Source organism: Hesperophylax consimilis, chromosome 8 (genome assembly GCF_061612785.1).
Source record: "Hesperophylax consimilis isolate HC1 chromosome 8, BYU_Hcon_1.0, whole genome shotgun sequence".
NCBI classification, from domain to species: Eukaryota; Metazoa; Arthropoda; class Insecta; order Trichoptera; family Limnephilidae; genus Hesperophylax; species Hesperophylax consimilis.
In genome coordinates, this window is record NC_142843.1 from 32,843,457 (window position 1) to 32,862,572 (window position 19,116).

At 34.5% G+C, this 19,116-nt stretch overlaps 2 protein-coding genes across 2 annotated transcripts in view; one reads left to right on the forward strand and one right to left on the reverse strand.

Moving 5' to 3' along the window:
• Positions 1 to 19,116, forward strand: part of LOC149421903 (DNA oxidative demethylase ALKBH2-like) — a 213,445-nt gene that overhangs the window by 194,046 nt on the left and 283 nt on the right. The window contains exons 2-4 of the mRNA XM_089634333.1: positions 7,923 to 8,111; positions 9,424 to 9,603; positions 13,957 to 14,120. Coding sequence (XP_089490459.1) covers positions 7,942 to 8,111; positions 9,424 to 9,603; positions 13,957 to 14,120 — 514 coding nt within the window. The 5' untranslated portion in view covers positions 7,923 to 7,941. The remainder of the gene's footprint in view (positions 1 to 7,922; positions 8,112 to 9,423; positions 9,604 to 13,956; positions 14,121 to 19,116) is intronic.
• Positions 14,918 to 18,510, reverse strand: Ttc30 (tetratricopeptide repeat domain 30). The gene is made up of 2 exons (XM_089634142.1): positions 18,382 to 18,510; positions 14,918 to 16,861 (listed from the first exon to the last, which is right to left on the reverse strand). Exons 1-2 carry the CDS (start codon positions 18,439 to 18,441, stop codon positions 14,918 to 14,920), a joined length of 2,004 nt encoding a protein of 667 aa, XP_089490268.1. The 5' UTR covers positions 18,442 to 18,510.

Here is a 19,116-nt window from a genome sequence, read left to right on the forward strand (position 1 = left end):
AAAAAAACTGCAAACAATATTCTACAATCCCCTCAAGGTGGCTCATCCAAAATCACCTAAAGCGCTACGCGGATTAATACATCGGTTCTGGAAATATTCACCGATCGCAATTTACCGATCACAATTCACCGACCACAATTCACCGAACACAATTTACCGACCACAATTCACCGACCACAATTCACCGACCACAATTTACCGACCACAATTCACCGACCACAATTCACCGACCACAATTTACCGACCTCAATTCACCACCCACAATTTACAGTTGGGATAATTATAAGCTATTTCTTTATATTTATTTTTTTATTATTTTATTTCTTGCTAGGGCAATCCCGATGAGTTACAAAACTCATTTTAGGGCGGGAGGAAATTACAATACATTAGTTGGAAAATAATACAAAAGAAGAATACATACCGAAGTCAGTACATACAATTTTACATTGGCATCAAAATATCAAAGTACAACACTGAATAATAATTTTTAAAGGACAGGTTAAGTAGAACAAAAAGATAAGAGTAAACAAATAAAGGAACAATCAAAGATATACAAATATGGATTTTCTGATTTTCATTTTTTAAAATATTAAAAAAATATTTCTTTAAACCATCATTGTGAGTTTTTTTTTATTTTTCTCAATGGTTTTGTACATTTCTGGAAGCGAATTATAAAGTGTAGTAGGCAATGTAGTTTAAAGATTTTATTCCATATTTTGTAGAGTGTGTTTGAGGAATGTGGATTTTATTGTTATTTCGAGTATTGTGGTTGTGGATGCCTTGATTGTAAAGTGGCTTGACGTTAGTGTGAGTTGATTGTTGGGTAATTTGTAGGATGGAGCTGGTGATTTGATGCTTAGGAAGGATTGTGAATGGAAGGATACCAGAAACTAAATAGATGTCCCTGACATGAGTGTCCCGTGGAAGTCCAAGAATATTTCTGAGAGCTCGGTTTTGAACCACCTGTAGGTCAGCAATCAATTTCTTTGAGGCAAAGCCCCAGATACAGCAAAGATAGGAAATGTGTGAATGTATCATAGCATAATATACTGAAGTTAGTAAAGGAATGGGTAGTAATCCTTGAAGTCTATATAGTACGCCAGTTATGGGGGTAATTTTCTCCTTTACATGATTTATGTGGAGATCCCTCGAGAGTTGAGAATCTACTATAAGGCCCAAATATTTTGTGCTCGTTTTCTTTTCGAGGCAGTTGTCACCAATTTTGATATTGAGGCTGGATTTTTTCTTGTTGCCGAAAAGTATATAATGCGTTTTTTTACATTAATAGTTTGTTTATTTATTCTCAACCAGGTTGTGAGATGGGAAAGATCAGCATTTATTTCCATTTCAAGCTCCGCTAGATTTGTTTTGTTATAAAAAATTACCGTATCGTCCGCATAAAGTTGTAGAGTTCCTTTGATGCCCCACTTTTTTCTGTCATTAACATATATTAGAAATAAAAACGGTACCAGAATTTACCCCTGTGACACTCCACATGTTATTTTACCCAATTCACTCGTTTCTCCAGCCAATTCTACTGCCGAAAAGCGATTTGATAGGTATGATCGGAAAAGTTCTAGAGGAGTTCCAACAATACCCAAATGCTTCAGTTTTTCGATCAATACGTTATGATCCACCTTGTCAAACGCCTTCTTTAGATCAATAAATATTGCTGCTGTAAAATCTCCATGGTCAACATGTTTCTGTAGGTTAGATATAAAATCGAAAGCTGCGCATTTAGTGTTAGACCGTCGTTGTTTTGAGGTGAGAATTTTGTCGTGTTCGAGATATTTCAATAGTCTTTCTGTAATGACACACTCAAAAATTTTAGAGATTGCTGGAAGTATAGAGATTGGTGGATAATTTTGGACATTTTTTTACATTTGTCTTTATGTACAGGAATAATTTTTGCAATTTTTAGTTTGTCTGGAAAGATACCTTTTGACAGAGAGAGATTAATTAAGGTCATCCACAAGTTCCTCCTTGCAGTTTTTGAGAAGGAGAGAGGTTACACCATCGGAGCCAACTGCCGCTTTAGACTTGAGGTAAGATATGATCCGTAAGATTTCCGTTTTATTTGTTCTGATCATGTTAACTGAGGGTTGCAGTCTCTTTTGGTTCTTTTACTTCTTCGTCATTTATGACTAGCGATTTGGAAGTGTTTTTTCAACATTTTTTTATTTATTTATTAACGCCTTTTTACGACTTTTATATGGAGCAGTAACGTTACTAAGCGACCGAAATTAAACTTTGAATTTAACAGATTCACATACTAGGTACTAGGTACCTACTTAGTATTTAGATTATCGTTGGTCGATATTGTTTCATCCACTCATTTTTATGAAAAATGCTAATAATTCATAAAATTATCCTAACACGTCATGTCTCACATTATTCATCAAAAAGGTTTACTCATCACAATTTCTCTTCCAAGAAACATGTCTTTCACTTTATGAATCTCCATTAACCTGTTAAAAATGTTTATGAATAATTTATTTATAAATTATTGAGCTAATGAAACACGTGCTGTGTTTTGTATTTATTTCCCACGCAATGTTTCTTCAAAAATTTTATGAAGATTATGTGTTTTTAATTCACAAATTGTTGTTGAATTTTGTACAATAGTTTAAAGGTGACTGAACATTTGAAGGTTTAGCATAATTTAAAATTGTGAAGGTTTATGCGAAAATAACAGACAGCGGACTCGATAGATGGTTGAACTGTTCAGTAATTAATTCAAATGATTGACCTCGTAGTAAATGTGATGTTTGATGACCAGATCTGTATAGGTAATTCCCCACCTTCCTCTTCCTCTTTTTACTATCCTTCCCCTCCCCATCAGCTTCAAAACATACCCCGATTGGGGAAGTCTTAGTCTCATTGGCTCCAGACAGTTTTGCAAAAAACAGAGTTGATCACAAACAAACAGGAATATTAGAACAATGTGTATCATAATCAACTTGCTGATGGGTGTCGTTTTTATTATTTGTTCAATAAGTTGATGTTAAACATGTCATCATTATGAAATGTCAGTGTTACATTTTCTTTTTGAAATTTCCTTTGGTTATTTGATTGAAAGTATAATTTCAAAAATAATTTAAAATGATATTTTTTCAATGTTACTGTAGATATTTTGAAAAATTCGGCCGATGAGTGTCAGATGACAAGTAATGTTCTGAATTAAACGTATTTTTTAATCATTCACTTATTTGTGCTGTGATCTATCTTCACAGATGTGTTCATAAGTGTATATCTTGTTACTCATTTATGTGCATAATAATTTCATTTGGAAAATATTCTCGGAACCATTAATCAGCAGGAAACATACTTCTTGGAAAGAATATTTATCACATTTGTGTCAGTAAAACTGCATTTCTGTTAGATAACCCTAATTATGTTTTTACATATTATTGTGCGTGAAAAACAATGATTTATAATTAAACATTTAAATTTTTTTTACGGTATCATTTTTTTAAATTTTCCTTCCTTGCTAATTTTTTATGTGTTTTTGATTTTGCACAACTGAAAAAAGTTATGCATAGTTGTGTAAAATTTAAAATATTTTTGATCAATACCTCCTAGAAGTCATATTAGGTACCGCGAAGGCGCGTCTTGTGTTTCCGATATGTTGTTTAGCTCAACTGAGAGCAAATTTCCTAGCCTCTTGTGTACTGTAGTAAAATTGTTAATCTTTGAAATAGTCACGGCCACGAAACCTTAAGAGGCCTTAAAGGTTCCAGAGAGGGGTTAAGAAGGGTCTAAGGAGATGTTATGTTTGAAAAGGGCATCATCCTGAATATGGCAGTTTTCCTTATAATTTTGAGCGATCTTATTATATTTCAAGGGTCATTTTTCATGGTAATATTTACTTAAACCTTCGGATAATGACATATTTAGGTTCATCTTGTTTTGAACATCTTGAATCTAGGTTCCATTATTTTTCTTTTTTAAATAAAATGTCTGAATAAGTGGTTTCGTAATATTCTGCTAATAACTTTAAACAAAGAGATTTTTATTTGTATAATGTTGGACGTCGTTCTGCAATTCGGTTATTATAATCATTTTTATGCTACCCCATGAATAAGTGTTTATGTCTCGTGTAAGCTTGAGTGAGTCACTGATAATATATTTAGCTCCAATTGCGTTGCATTATCTTTAATGCATTCGTCTGACGATAAGAAAAACGTGTGTAGATTTTCACACTTCATAATCTAAATTGACACGATTATATGATTAAAACACGGTGAAAGGTACCCCTACATCTCTGGTTTCAAAACAAATTAATTTTGTGCAGTAATTAACACATTAATTATTCATTTATTACTTCTTGTTCATATTGTAAATGCATTGGTAACTCCAATCTCAAACAAAGATTTATTCTGACAGAAGTGCTTACAGCGGAGTTTTATTTTTTTTTATCAGATTCCATGCATATTCAAGATTATGATAATCACGATGTTCAAACGACATATTTTTTTATTGATTTTGGGATTTATTGCATGCTGATTCAATCGATAACCCAAAACATGCAAATTTTTTAAATTGACAGTTTTTCATGTTTTACCGTTTTATTATTGAACAATATAATTTTTGTTATTTTTGTGTTTTTTACATCAACACCACATAATAATTTTCCTCAAAGCCTATGTCATCTTTAGGAATGCTGTGTGGTGGTATTTTTTAAGGAAAGGAAGGAGAATAAGCTCTGAGAAGGAAAAGGGTATAAAAGGATATAAAAGAGCACACTTCACCCGATGAACCCCGGGAAACCCTGCCAAATCACCAAACGTATCGAACCACTCGGGGTGACTAATGACTGAGGTGTTATCCCATAAATGGTTCCCGGGGCGGCGGTACCCATACCCGCCTCCCAAATAAAAAACGAATAAAAATAAAAATTGCCGCCACAGAACCTGGTTTTTATTAAAGGAAGTGAAAATGAAAGTCTTTATGTTTTTGATAGTAAAAAATAAAATAAATTTTATTTAAAATATACACAAAGAAATAAATTATAAATTCATCTTTACTTGGATTCATCACCACTCACTAATATTGGCAATTAGATCCATTGCCAATATTAGTGAGAATAGAAGTAATTGTACCGCGGAGAGTTTTGGCGGCCACGTTTTGGTCACGTGACTGGCCGAATGAAACGTTGTTCCGTGCAAGAGCGTCGTCCCGTCTTGCCACGCTTGCTATGCATGAATCGGTTTTACCCCCCCCAAGTGCGCTAATAGATGTTTCACATCAAAAATAAATAAATACAATATTATGTTTTATGTATTTACACAACTGATTCCAATTTTAAAATTACGCTTAAACTTAAAGCGTATTACGTACTTGTGAACCACACTTCACGCAGGACCAAAGATATTAGACTTTGCGCAGGACTAACTAACGCACTCACAGACAACCCATATTAGTATCTATATTTGACTGACTTCTAAGTACGTAAATCCCACATTGTTTTTTGTTCTCTTAGAAAGTGTCGTTTCAAATGCCATCCCATTTGCTGTTACAGTAATTACTTCCAAAATTATTTTATCCAGTATTGTCACGATAAGGTACGATAATATGATTATTTCATTAATGGTGGCAAGAAGATTCAAGGCATTTTCAATAATCCAAGGATGGTGTGCGTGTTTTAGCACAGTTATGTAGGTTGAACAGTTTTTTACAAGTTTTTACGATTTGCTCAAATTAACCATTATTAATATTGATTTATGAACTAAACTAGAAAATAAGTTAATCATTGAGATAACGGAAATATCTGAAAAAGATTTGGTCATATCCATGGATTGATCCCAGGAACTTAGCCTTGCCGGGGCTTTGCTAATACGACCCTATCCCCTTCTGTCATACTTAAATGAATCATACTTCGACTAAGAAAAACCAATATTATCTTCATTTTTATTGGCTGCTATCTTTTTGAAATATAACTAAGTTATCTTTCGTGAATTGCTGTCCGGGGATAAAGTGCACTTACTTCGAGGGCTGATTCCACAAGATAGGACAAGTATAAATAACTGTTTTTCGAAATTCCAGCGTTTTAAGATAGTTTTATGTTTAAAAAGTTGAATTGTTTGTTTGGGAATATAAATATTCTACTACGGAAAAAATATTTATTATATTTATATTGGAATTTCGAAAAAACTTAGTTATCTTTTTAACTTTTACCATCATTTAGAATCACCTCCCGAAGTTAGCGCACTTAACCCCCGGACATCCTGTGTATGAATTAAGTTAGGTAGAAGAAGACAAATAGGATATAGTGTAATCCTTTCACTTTAGTTCTACCATTACCTTTTAGGGAGGATAATTGTAGACTTTGAAAAATAACCACGATTAAGTGAAATTTTGTGTATTTTCTACGGATATTGTAAACACTTTAGTGTACAAAATTCAGTTTAATATTCAAACGCCAGAATCGCAGATTTTTTAACATTTCTGTTGTGAAAGCGCTGCGCCGTAATTATTTCGTGGAAATAACGTAGAATCTTTTCAAAATTATTTCGTGGAAGAAGCATCGCCTACTGACATTATTAAAAAAATGTTCGTTGAGAAATATTGTGTTTATTCTCTTTACCTAACATTCTGCGAAAAATTTATTAAACAGGTGTCGCAAAAATACAATAGCATAGAGTTTTGTACAGTATTTCGTACATTAAAACCTAATTATAACAATTTAATCATTCAGCTTTAATGTTAGCATTTACGTTATGTTTGTTTGTTTGTTTTCTTGTTTTTTTTTTTGTATTTTATTTTGTATGTTATAACTCACACAAGCGCCCCTCTCTGTGCCGTGTAAGGTCGGGACTATAACGCCTCCCGGTTGGTCAGCATTGTGAGGCGGCTTAAGGTAGGGGCTGTACAAAGGGATTTATTAATATCGTTATATCAAAGGGAAAAAATAAAATAAAATTCTCTAACCTAATTCTGCTTCACTTGGATGATCTTATTTATCTCAAATAGTCTAAAATATTCTTAAATATTTTTTGTTAAAGTTCAAATTTGGTCTTATTTCAAAATCCGGGAGAAAATTCTGAAAAAGTATTTTATTTATAATTTATTGTAAATTATTGGCATTGATGTTTTTAGGTTATCAGAGGATAACTCTAGACTCCAGATAACGAAAACAATTACAGCTTCTCAAAATAATACGTTACGCTTAAACCTCTTCCTAAAACACAACATTGTGATTTGTTGTCGTATTTGTCATTTTGTTGTCAAACTCCTCTAAAAAAGACTCGCTTGTGCCCGAAACTAGTTACAAGGTGCTTAAAATGTGCTTTATGAGCGTCCTACACGATGCTTTTTTTCATACCTATCACCATATGGAAATCGGGACCGTTATGAAATATCTTTGCTTTGCACCACCATTATCCCATACATATGATTTCAATGAGATAGTCGCCATTATGAAGAAATAATACTTAAAAGGTACGATGCTAAATCGTCAAAAATGGCAACACCTTGAACATAACCATAGATTACATGAAAGCATCTGCCATTTGCTTTTGCCGTTGCCGACAGCAAAAAATCAAAAATAAAACCGAAGTTCACAATACCGAACAGTTCACAATCGGTAATAAACTCATGTTATAGTCTTTTTTATGAATATTTAAAATATAAATTGAAATGTAAAACATGTAACATATCCACACAATATAGTTACGTAAAAATAATGACAGACAACAGGTGATGTCAAATAATGTCTCGCATCTTAAAAAATCGGTATTAAAACAGAAAACGTCTTTTTTCATTTACAATCTATATGAAAATACGACCCATGTCTAAACTGGACAAAAAAACATCATGTAAAACGGCCATCAGTTATTTCTTGGTCAGGGAGGAAAATCTTTTATATAATAATGGAACTCGTCGTGCATTCTTGTTGCATTATAATATATTATTATTTACAGATAAATTTCTAAAGGCGTTATGGAAGAGTTCCAAAAGCTGGAATGCGACACAATAAAATGGCGCAAGATTACGTCAGAGGACTTGAACTTGGACTATGCAGTTCTGATGGGCAAGAGGACAGGGGACCAGCTGCTCCAAGAACTGGAGGACTCCCTGCAGTACTTCACAGGGGATCTGGCCAAAGTCAGGTAGAATAAGAGAAAACTATTATGTTAGTTTTAAAAGTATCGCGTTGTGCTATTTTTGTTGGCTTTTTAAGAAATCACAAATGTAAGAAAGCAATCAAAATAAACTATCGTGTTTACTTAAGTATTGTAGGTTATATTGACAGAATTCTGATAAAGATTATAACTCCTGAGAATAAACACAAAGTATAAAGTCCCAAATAAACTCGTTAAGAATAAAAATTTGAAGACTAAGCTATTGTTTCTGAAGTTAGGCATCAAAAGTATGCTGTTAACTTCCTACGACGTATATTTTGATATTTTGGACATGTTATTTATTTATATTATACCCTATACGGGCTTTCGTAAACATAATAATTTAGTGTAACTTTATTAAATGATTCAAATTTGTTAAAGAAATTAAATAGAACATGCGCAAAATAATAATAAAAGCTAACATTAATATTTATTTACGAGATATATTATTATAGCCTTCTTGTAACTCAGTTCCGTGCAGTTGAACCATGAGTGCATGCAATCCAGGTACAAACTACTATCTAAATAACTACCTTGAAGGTCCTGAAAGTGAAAGCCATGAAAAGCAAAGGAAGATCGCGATCCAACCAGATTGATTCAGCTCAAGTGATATAACATTTTTTTATAAACAAGTGATATAACATTGTTTTGTGTGCACCCCTATTTGTTTTATATACTACAATGGACGCTGTTGCAGTACCTACCCTTTAAGGAATTGAAGGAGCGAACCTGTTTGAAGAGACCAATGTTGTAAGAGGAACGAAACATAAAAGCCGGTAAATCATTTCACAGCCGAGCTGTTGAACTGGAAAATTTCTGTAGTGTACAAACATTGAGTATGAGTTTGGCATATTTCCAGGAGTCAAATGTCGTTATTTCGTCGGACGACCTTGCATCAGTGGCGGTTCTTCACGGCGGACGGTGGGGTCAATCCTCATCAAATATTCTAAAATAAAAAATACATCAATGCCTGTCTTCGCCAAAATGAATTCTTTATAATTAAATCGGCATAATGTGCAAAAATATAATATGAAAAAATATTTTGGTGAGATACCAAGGCGATATGAGACCGTTACCCTCTGTGTCTTGAATTTATTTCTCAAACCTAGGCAATCTGCGAAACGGCGCATACGCACTTGTATGCTGATTTGGGACAAACCATTGAAATCCCTTGTGACAAATATTATTGCAAGTCGCATCGAAATATCGTTAGAACAATCATATCATTTCAAGCAGACGTCTATGTTCTGAAGCATCTAGAGATTGCAAATCGTCCATTTCTTACTAGCTTTTATTACAGGGTGTTTGGGAAATGGCATCAGATCCCCCGGCAGCAGGTGGCCTACGGAGATCCCGGCATATCCTACACCTTCTCCGGCCTCACAGTGCCCGCCCTGCCCTGGCCAGGACCTGTGGAGGCCATCAGAGAAAAGTTGTACCAAATTACTGGACACCGCTTTGACTTTGTCCTCGTCAATAGGTATGATACATTGATTGTGTTATTTATTACCACTGAATAAATAATCCGATAGCAGTATGCTACGGGCGAGTGTTGTCGGTTAACAGTAAGGTCAATCCCACACGGGTCGGTATGAAATCAACAAATCCCAATTTAAATATTTGACAAGATTTCCAAAACGCGTGAATAATTTTGAAATAATTTATATAACAGTGGTGTGCGAGTCTAAGCAGTGCAACTTTTCCCAAAATTTTCCGCATTTTAATGCACGCCGCCGACCGGCCCGTGAGGTAGCCGTGTAATTTCTGTCAGAACCCGCCGACCAATCACATGGCGTTTAAGTCTCTTACGGTTGTAATCGTTTTTAAATGACGATTTATTCATTCTACTTATAAGTATATACATATTATAAACTTAATATTAATATATATTCAGCATCAGCGTTTGTTGATCTATATGAATATATGTTTTTAAGCCATAACATTTTTCACTCTCGTTCCTTGGTTGAGAAACACATGAAGTCAATTTTATATTACTTTCTGTGAAATCTGTCAAATGTCTAATTTATAACTTTATTGAACTGATTGATGAATTCCTAAAATAGCCCAAGGAACCAAACTTTATCATAAATCTGTTGGTTCTAAGCAAGAAAAACTGCTTAGCGGTTAGCTCTGCGTCATGTAATTTGTATTTCAAGGTCCTTGCAACTATGTTCGCCCTGCAACATGTCGTTATAATGGCTCTAAAGCAAATATTATGTTTATAGAAATGTCAAATTGTCTAACATTATGATATTTGTTTTACATCGATATCGGCTAATATAGCTAGGAGTATTTCACCATCCTCTCGATAGCTTATCCATAGGATAACATATATTTTCGATGTCTTCATTTATAAAGACGGATTTACTATTCGGTACTTGAACCCAAGGACGGCTTGTTTCAGAGAATTTGAACAATTCTTCAACTTTTAAAGTTAATTTTCAAGTTCTGTGAAAGTTCTTTTCAAGTTCTGTTATTTTTTCAGTTCTGTCAAGTAACTGGCTTATAATGATATAATAACAGAACTTAAGTAGAACATTCACAGAACTCGCAAATGAACGATTGAATTTGATGAATTGTTCCAATTCTATGAAACAACCCATCCTAAGAAAAGGTCGAATAAGTTTGCCGAATTTTCTACCCATTGCGAGTATTTCTTTGTTTATTTATTATCCTATGAATAGGCTATCAATAGGATTGTAAAATACCACATAGTATAACATGAACTCACACCTCTTTTTGATAATGACACCTACGTCAATTCCAGAGAACGCCTCTTGTCTCTGACATTTCCAGTGTGCATTTTTACAGAATCGGTTTTTAATCTCCACAGAATATTTACGTTTTTTTTATACCAGGTAAAAAAAATCCATTTCGTTGAAAACCCGTCGTTTATATGACGTGTGTATTGATTTGCTTTCCTGGTAATCTAGATTATTATTCGTGTTCCACTGTGCAATGCAACGCGAATTCTCGTTTGGACTGCAATACGAAACAAGGCAATGTAACGTTCAAACAATTCTCGTTGCGTTACATGTTGTATTATTGCATGTCTGAACGCGGCTTTAAAATTGTTATCCTCGTGTACCTACGTTCTTAATAAAATGCCATTTTCTATGTCCTTAGGCATTATGCATTCTAATATAATGAAGATAACTTGACAATGCCCTCGTAAATGTTACGTTAATAAAAAATCTCACGACATTGGGTCTTTGTACGCGACCTCATTGCAGAAAAATAAATTGCATTTTTCTAAATAATAATAATAATATATTTTATTCCAGGATGTGTAGAGGTTAGTACAATCCCACTCGTCCCATAAAGATATACACATTTATTGTACAATATATATGTGTAAATGCAAAAATATATAAAAAATAAATTAGCAATTAAAGACAACTATATAGGGCGTGGTCTTGAGTGAGGTTGGGCCACTCAAAAGTGAAATCAAATTATAATTCTCTTATCACTTTATAATTACTATCTTTTATGTTTATTTCATTGTATTTTACCAATGAATTTCCCTTAAATAATGTTTACGTAAATTGATTCTTTCCTGGTAATTTTGTTTTTTCTTAGAACAAAACCATTTCACACTTTTCTAAAATAAACACATAAAATTTGTGGTCACTTTATTGTATGAAGTATGAATGGGCATTTCTTCATTAGTATTGGTGGCGCAACACAGTAAGCTTCATTGAAGGTTGTATTATCTACCGGTATTGTAGGAAGGTCACTATAATCAATATAAAATTTACGTAGAACAGTATTTTACAGTAAGTAGCTACCGGGTATTCCAGGTAATCTGACAACATTGAGTCATACGGTGTTTAATAAACACTTCCAAGGATCAAATAAAATGCTTAAATTGTTTGCTTGGCATTTTAAATAAGTAATTAGTTATTGAGATGTGCACTCTCAAGTGCAATGCACCGTCTTCAACACGTACATCAGATTTATGGTTAGACTTTTGGGGTATTGTTGCGCTTCCTTCTTTTTCGTGGGGCAACGTTTTGGACAGCCTTGCAGTGTCCGTCATCAGGGCAAATGATAGATATACGAGGCCGTCCGAAGCGTTAGCTCGAGAAGTAGGAGGAAGCGTAACATTTCTTAATTTTTTTAAATGTATTTATCATAATAAAACATAATTATAGATGGGAAATTCACTGGGAAACAGACATAAGAGATACGTAAATAATAGATAAAAGGTTAAATACAGTTATACGAATTATTTTGTTTTAACAAAAGGTTTGAATAAAATAATACAGGGAATCTAAGTTTAATCCTATAAGTGAGAATAATAGGTGTACTCCTAGAGGATAGGTTGTATGTATAATATTTTGGAAATTTTTGATCCAGGTAAAAGTAAATATAAAAATAAAAATAGGACTGCAAAATATATAAAAAATCAACCCGTAGAAAATAACGTTTTTTTTCCTTCTGTAATACAGTTTTATAAATAGATGTAATTAAAACAATGTTTTTTCTAGCGCAAGCTGGGATTTGAACCCGAGCCTTACCCCTCGACCAAGGGGCCGTCAGTCAAATTGTTAGTTCTGTCGTACGCCACCAATCGGATATTAAACAAAAAAACTAATTTATCATCTTATTATGTTGTGTAAATACGTATTGATGGTCAAGTATTAAATGGAAACAAGTCCGAAAAACCATAAAGGGGGTGACAGAGTACGCTATAAGTTCAAATCGTTTTATATAACTCCATGTGCTCGCCATACAATCCCATATACACCTGTCACATCTAAAAAGATTATGTGTTATAAGTTATAAGTGTTGGCGTTGCGACGACATGCGCCATGATCTGCTCGATTTGAAAATCTACGGAGCGCCGTAATTACGCGGCTGTCATTTGTCAATAAGACAGATCCCATACAAAGAAATGATATTCCGCGGCAGTCTCCCAATTAATCTGACCCCCTCTCCTGATGAAGATTATAGGGTAGTGTGTCACCCTAACATATTATAATACGGATACGCCACGCTCAAATTATACGCGCAAAATATAGAGTAATGTGTCTAAGGCTTAAATTACGATATAGGTATCGAAAGATCCGCCAAAATTAGCTCTCCACAGTTTTAAACAGCAACAAAATTAATTGAAATGTTTTTAAAATGTCTACAACTCAGTTTTATATAAACCTATTTCGAATTGTTTCCTCTTAAAACTGACGATTGTGTCCGTGATTTCATTAAAATGTAGAAATTTCAGTGAAAACTGTTGATATATGACATTTTTGCATACATATTTAGACATGCGCCAAAACAAAATATTGATTATCTCATAACAACAGATTTGGACTTGTTGCAGTTTAATACTGGGCCATCGAAATGTCGATACGTTAATCAGTAACCGGATGACAATCTGAAATAAGTTGAGGTTATAAACAAACTATTTTTTCTTTTTTCCCAATTACTTTTGCATTTTTATTTCTCAATTCATTTTTTAATAACTCCGTGACATTCCAACCACCATATTTACCAACCATAAAAAATAAATTTAAATCCTTATAACAATATCCTTTAAACCGTATCAATAGCTGCCATATCATGCAAATGACCGACTACCAAACCAGCACCATCTCCTTCGAGCTTTCCAGATTACCTTCCATTTGCTAATCTTGTATTTATCTTTCCTCATAATACAACTTACAGCTAGTACAATATCACAGTGCTTGGTCATTCGACAAAGAGCTTTCTCGAGGATCTTTACTTTTAGTAAAATGATCCTAAACCCTGCAACCCACTCGCAGAGCGTGATTCTCCTGAAAGTGTGCACATCTCTCCCCTGTGGCCAGCAGAGTTTGTTATCTTTTAGGTACCGGAGCGGCGCCGATCACATAAGCGAGCACCGAGATAACGAAGCTGAACTGGACCACTCAGCTCCCATCGCCTCCCTTTCCCTCGGTCAGACTAGGACATTCGTCCTGAGGCACAAGGACAACAAGAAGTCAGGACCCGACAAGAGGGATATCCCTACAGGTATTTATTAACTTTTCGTGTGACGGCACTAAATTAGCGCGGTTCTCCTGCTGATTCTATTTTCGTAGTAACTTACTAGTTTTTCTTGCAAAATGACGTTTTGTAAATTTTACCGTCTATATTATTCTATATTCAGAGAAATTATATTTAAAAAAAAATTTTAAGGATTCGTTGGCACACAAGATGTTAATTAGTTATTTGTTTTTTTTGTACCTACACATTATTATGTAAATATTTTTGATTAGATAAGCCTCTAGGTATGTGGGATGCATGTAAGTATTTATTAATATTTAATAACCTAAGTACCTAATAAGTTTATTACTGTCGATAGAAATCGAGAGTAGCTAATACCTAACATTATATTATTATAATTTATACTCGACAGCAGATAGACAGATTTATAAATACCTACGCATATTAATTTAATGTTGATTCTTACTTACTCTTCTTGCAAATAAACTCAACAATGAAATTTTCTCCGTAGCTGAGAAAATGCCCTGTGTTAAATGCCCTCATATCGAATGTTCACCTCATTCAAATGTACAAATTGCAATTATATGTGTAAATAAACTAACAAATGAATTCACAGACAAAGGTCTACTGCCTATTGTTTAAAGTTCTAGATTCTTGGAGGAAACCAAACAATATCAACTTAATAATAAGTTTATTGGAACAATCGTTAAATTATGTGATTAAACTTAAACAATAAATGCTAAAGTAGGTATGAATTTAGCAATAGACATTAGATATCTATACTATATATATTTATAAGGCACCAAAATGAAAGTATTTTTATTTTATTTAGCGTCCTCAAACTCCAATATGCTGACTGACTTGTCAATGGTGTTCATCTTGAGCAGCATGTATTTGAGGAGTCTGGCCTCGTACGTGACGGTGTGCTTGGCCTCCGTGGTGGCATCTTCCTCGTGTAGTCCCAGCGCACCAAGCCCTCCTAGCACCGTGGGCACGTAGCGGCCGTGCATCTCGCAGCCGTCCAGGAACTGCAGGCACTCCTTCAGGGTCACGTCTTTGGCGGAGATTAGATGCTTCGACATGTTCTCAATGAACGCCAGGAAGCATCGCTTCGCGTAGAACCACGTGTCCGTGCCCAGCTTCTTGTTAAACGGTTCCAGAGACTTTATAACGCGAGATATGCCGAATTCGAAATTACCTTTCGCGCAGTACAGCGTCCCGATAACGAGATTCACGATGCACAAATGAAAGAACTTCTTTTGTGGATCCTCAAAACTCTGTTGCTCTTCTTCCTTTTCTATTTTCCTCATGATGTCTTCGGCTTCCTCGTTCTGCGACGTCATGATATACGAAACACACAGATTGGCCAGTATGACGGCACTTATGGAAAGTATGTTATCGTATTGTTTCTTGACTATGGGTTCATAGAAACTCACCGCTTCCTTGTATTTATTTTCTTGCATAAATAGTACATGCGCAACGTTGAGTCTCCACACATCCGATTCATTACAAAACTCGACAGATTTGCGAAATATTTTTTCAACTTGAGCGTAATTTTCTATGTCCCAGTAGATTCTAGCCTGAGCCATTACAACTGGAATATATTTTTCGAGAGCATCCTCGTATTCCAGGACGGCCCTCTTCACTTCGTCGTTGTCTCCCTGAGAGCGGCTTTCCTGAACTGTTTTAGTCAGTTTTCTCAACTGCTCCGCAAAACGAGACCCGATGTCCTCGAATTTTTGGAACGCTTCTTCGGGAGATGTCTGGCTCGTTATCAACGCATCTATGAACTCGTACAAATATGGTGACATGCTGTAGGTCAAATCCGCGTTTTCCGCAAGAACATCCGCGGCCAAATCATAATACTGAAATTTGCAATAGAGCAATATTAAGTTTTGAAATGTCTCCGGTGGGAAAGGATTTTGTTGCAAGAGAAAGTTGAGTTTTTCAAATCCTTCTGTAGGGTGCGTGTCCATATTGACCAAGGCAGTATTGTGCAATGTGACGACATCGAGCTCGTGTTCGTATCGCGGCGGCATATCACTCAACGCTTCACGCGCCGCGTCAATGTTCTTCGATTGGTATTCCACGGCCGCCTTCAGGTTGAACGCTTCCGTCAGCGCTGTCTCGTGGAGGGTCAGAGTGTTTCCCACGGATTTGATTTCCGCCACATCTCCCTGCATTCCCACCGCCAGCTCGGGGTGATCTCTGATACCCCTCTCAATTATTATATTTATGTGTTTCAGCGACAGCGGGTATTCCTTTAATCTGAAATAGCATAATGCTATGTTGTAGTGTAGATGGCTGTTAAAGCCTATCACTTGAAGGGTCTTGGAAAACTTCTGCAACGCGTCTTCAAAGTTACCTTCCTTGTAGAGCAAGCAACCAAAATTGATGTCTCTGTCGGGGTCGTCGATCGGACACGCATCTACTAAGCTTTTGGCTGCAATGATATCTTCTTCCCCATATTTAATGGCCGCCTGAAGCTTTGTCAACTTTTCTTCGAATCCCGCTTCAGTTATTTGGCTGCTGACTTTGTAAGCTTCTTCGTATAGGGACGCCAGATAGAGTGACTGAGCGTAGTAAAGCTTGTATTCGGGATATTCCGGGTGAAGTTCTGTAAGCTGTTCGTAACAATTGGCAGAATTCACATAATCTTGCAGGTTGAAGAAACAATAACCCAACAATGATAGTCCGGCCCTGTTTGGATTGATGTCATTCACGTGGTTCAATACTTTAATCGCCTCCGTAAAAGATTTTTCCTTTATCTAAAAAAATATGTCAATTAGTTAACTAATTATTAAAAGGAAAAAGAAAGTGAGTGATCTAAATCTAACTTGGCATTTTCATAATTCTTGTGCGTTCCATTCCCGTTACTTTTAAATTTAACTTATTAGTTTCCAGCAACACCTACCAGCAATACCTAAGAAGTCGTGATTTTTTTTAAGTGTAGAAATTATGGGACTAACTACCATAACAGTATACTCCTCATTGACCATAATTCTAATGGAGGGGAATAATAATACCAAGTCAGTGGACTTCTTCAATTTATCACATTATAAATTGAATACAAAAGATTTTTGCTGAGGCAGTTCAACTACTAATAAAAATTAAAAGTTCAAATTAAAAATGTTAACAAATTAATAGAATTTTAAGTTATTTTATAACCTACTGGTGGACCCCGCAATGCTTCCTATTGCTAATGTCTTTCTCGGTCGTATCCGACTTCTTCCTCCATTCACCGCTGTATACTATAATATTACTGTTCAAAACCTACATTACCTCAACTTTCATTCGACTCCGTATATGATTCCGTGAAAAAAAAAATTGTCGCGGAATGTAAGTAATGCATTCTATATCGGAAATATTAAACGTGATTTTTTCAATATTGGTCCAAATTTACGGAAAAAATGTACATTTTCCAAAGTTGTTTCACGAAATTTGAATTTGATAATAACAGAATTTGAATAGGATTTTCACAGAACTTGAAAATTAGCTGTGAAATTTTAAAAATTGTTCAAATTTATTGAAACAATGCGTTTTAATGCTGCTTATACATTTTTCAAGCCGAAACAGAACCACGAATTATGGTGGTTCACTCGCGTTCGGCTCGCGCTTCTGCTCGAAAATGTTTAATCTGCATGATAAAACACCACAATTTTAATCTTACAAACGTTAAACTAATTATGAAATCAGACTTTGATTGAATGTAGAGGTGGGACATAAAAACACACTTTCGAACATTTGTTCGAAATACCTAATTGATATGCACAATAAATATGTATGCAGGTTCGACAGTTGAATTTAACTGAAAAGTGAAATAATGGATTTGCATTTAAAAAATACGTAACTCCAATATTTTATAATGCGTAACTACAAAAAAACCAATCAAAATCGTAAAACATGATCAAAATGCAATATACAAACTTTGGCGAAAATGCTCAGCTATATTATTAATTTTAAAATATTTTAAAATTAAAAATATCCCAAATGCAGTCAGATTCCTTCTATAGTAATTAAGGTAAATCAGAAGGTTTTATTTAAAAATATTTCATATAATCCTTGTCCAGTGATTCCGAATAATTACCATTTATATATTATTTAGTATCTAGCACAAAATTATTTAGCCATCAAACTATTCCTACCTCTACAGATAAGATTGGTTAGTGTTTGTTTATTTTAATTGATCGGACACAAATTAAAAACTTGGCTCGCGTAAACAACACATTTTCAAAGTACGTAGGTAGTTAGGTAGGTAGTTAGGTAGATATTATGTTACTTTTCTTACCAATGTGTATATAATTTTTGTATATTCTCCATCTTTTATATTATTTACGTCTAAACCCATCGCTGAAACTCAAATTTCACCAGCATGAAAATGACAATCCAACAATCTTGCAATTGCTCGCAATGTTGTGGCTACTGTTTCCATGACAACGCATTATTATTTATTTAATTTTGCCGACTTGAAATAACGAGCGTATAAATGCAATTAATTTATAGCCACATATATAAATAAATGTACAATATTTATGGTGGATAGGTACCTACTTACATGCAATTTTCTCCACAAACTTGTTAGGGAAGACAATTAGTAGCAATAGTATGATCGAGAATGACGCCCCTCATAAGTATTTCTACCATGTTCCCTACTTTTATTAAACGTACGTTTTATTTTACTGAGTTGAGGGGTAAATTTGCCGAATTCCCCCTCACGTAATAAGCGAAAATTTAAAAATGACATTTGATTTCAACTTATTTACTACAAGAAACAACTATTTGCGCCCGGGGAATGGAAAAACTTGCAAGAAATAGGTTAGTAGGTGATTTGATTGAGTTATTTTTAGTAATATATGAATTTCCCCACCTTCAAACATAACTCATGACAACGTAAAACGATTCAAATAAGAAAAAATATGGTGTCTCACGTGAAATTTTTAACTTTGATTGAGAAAAAAATTCAATTTAAATGCATATTTTGCCGTCTCCCCCGACATAATATTTGTTGTAATACTTCAGATGA

What these genes read in the sequence shown, in the direction of transcription:
- Ttc30 (XM_089634142.1), bottom strand. Translation starts at nt 18,441, where the DNA reads ATGGGTTTAGACGTAAATAATATAAAAGATGGAGAATATACAAAAATT. An exon ending in CAAAAATTATATACACATTG is followed by an intron (nt 16,862 to 18,381) that starts GTAAGAAAAGTA and finishes ATATTTTTTTAG; the next exon opens with ATAAAGGAAAAATCTTTTAC.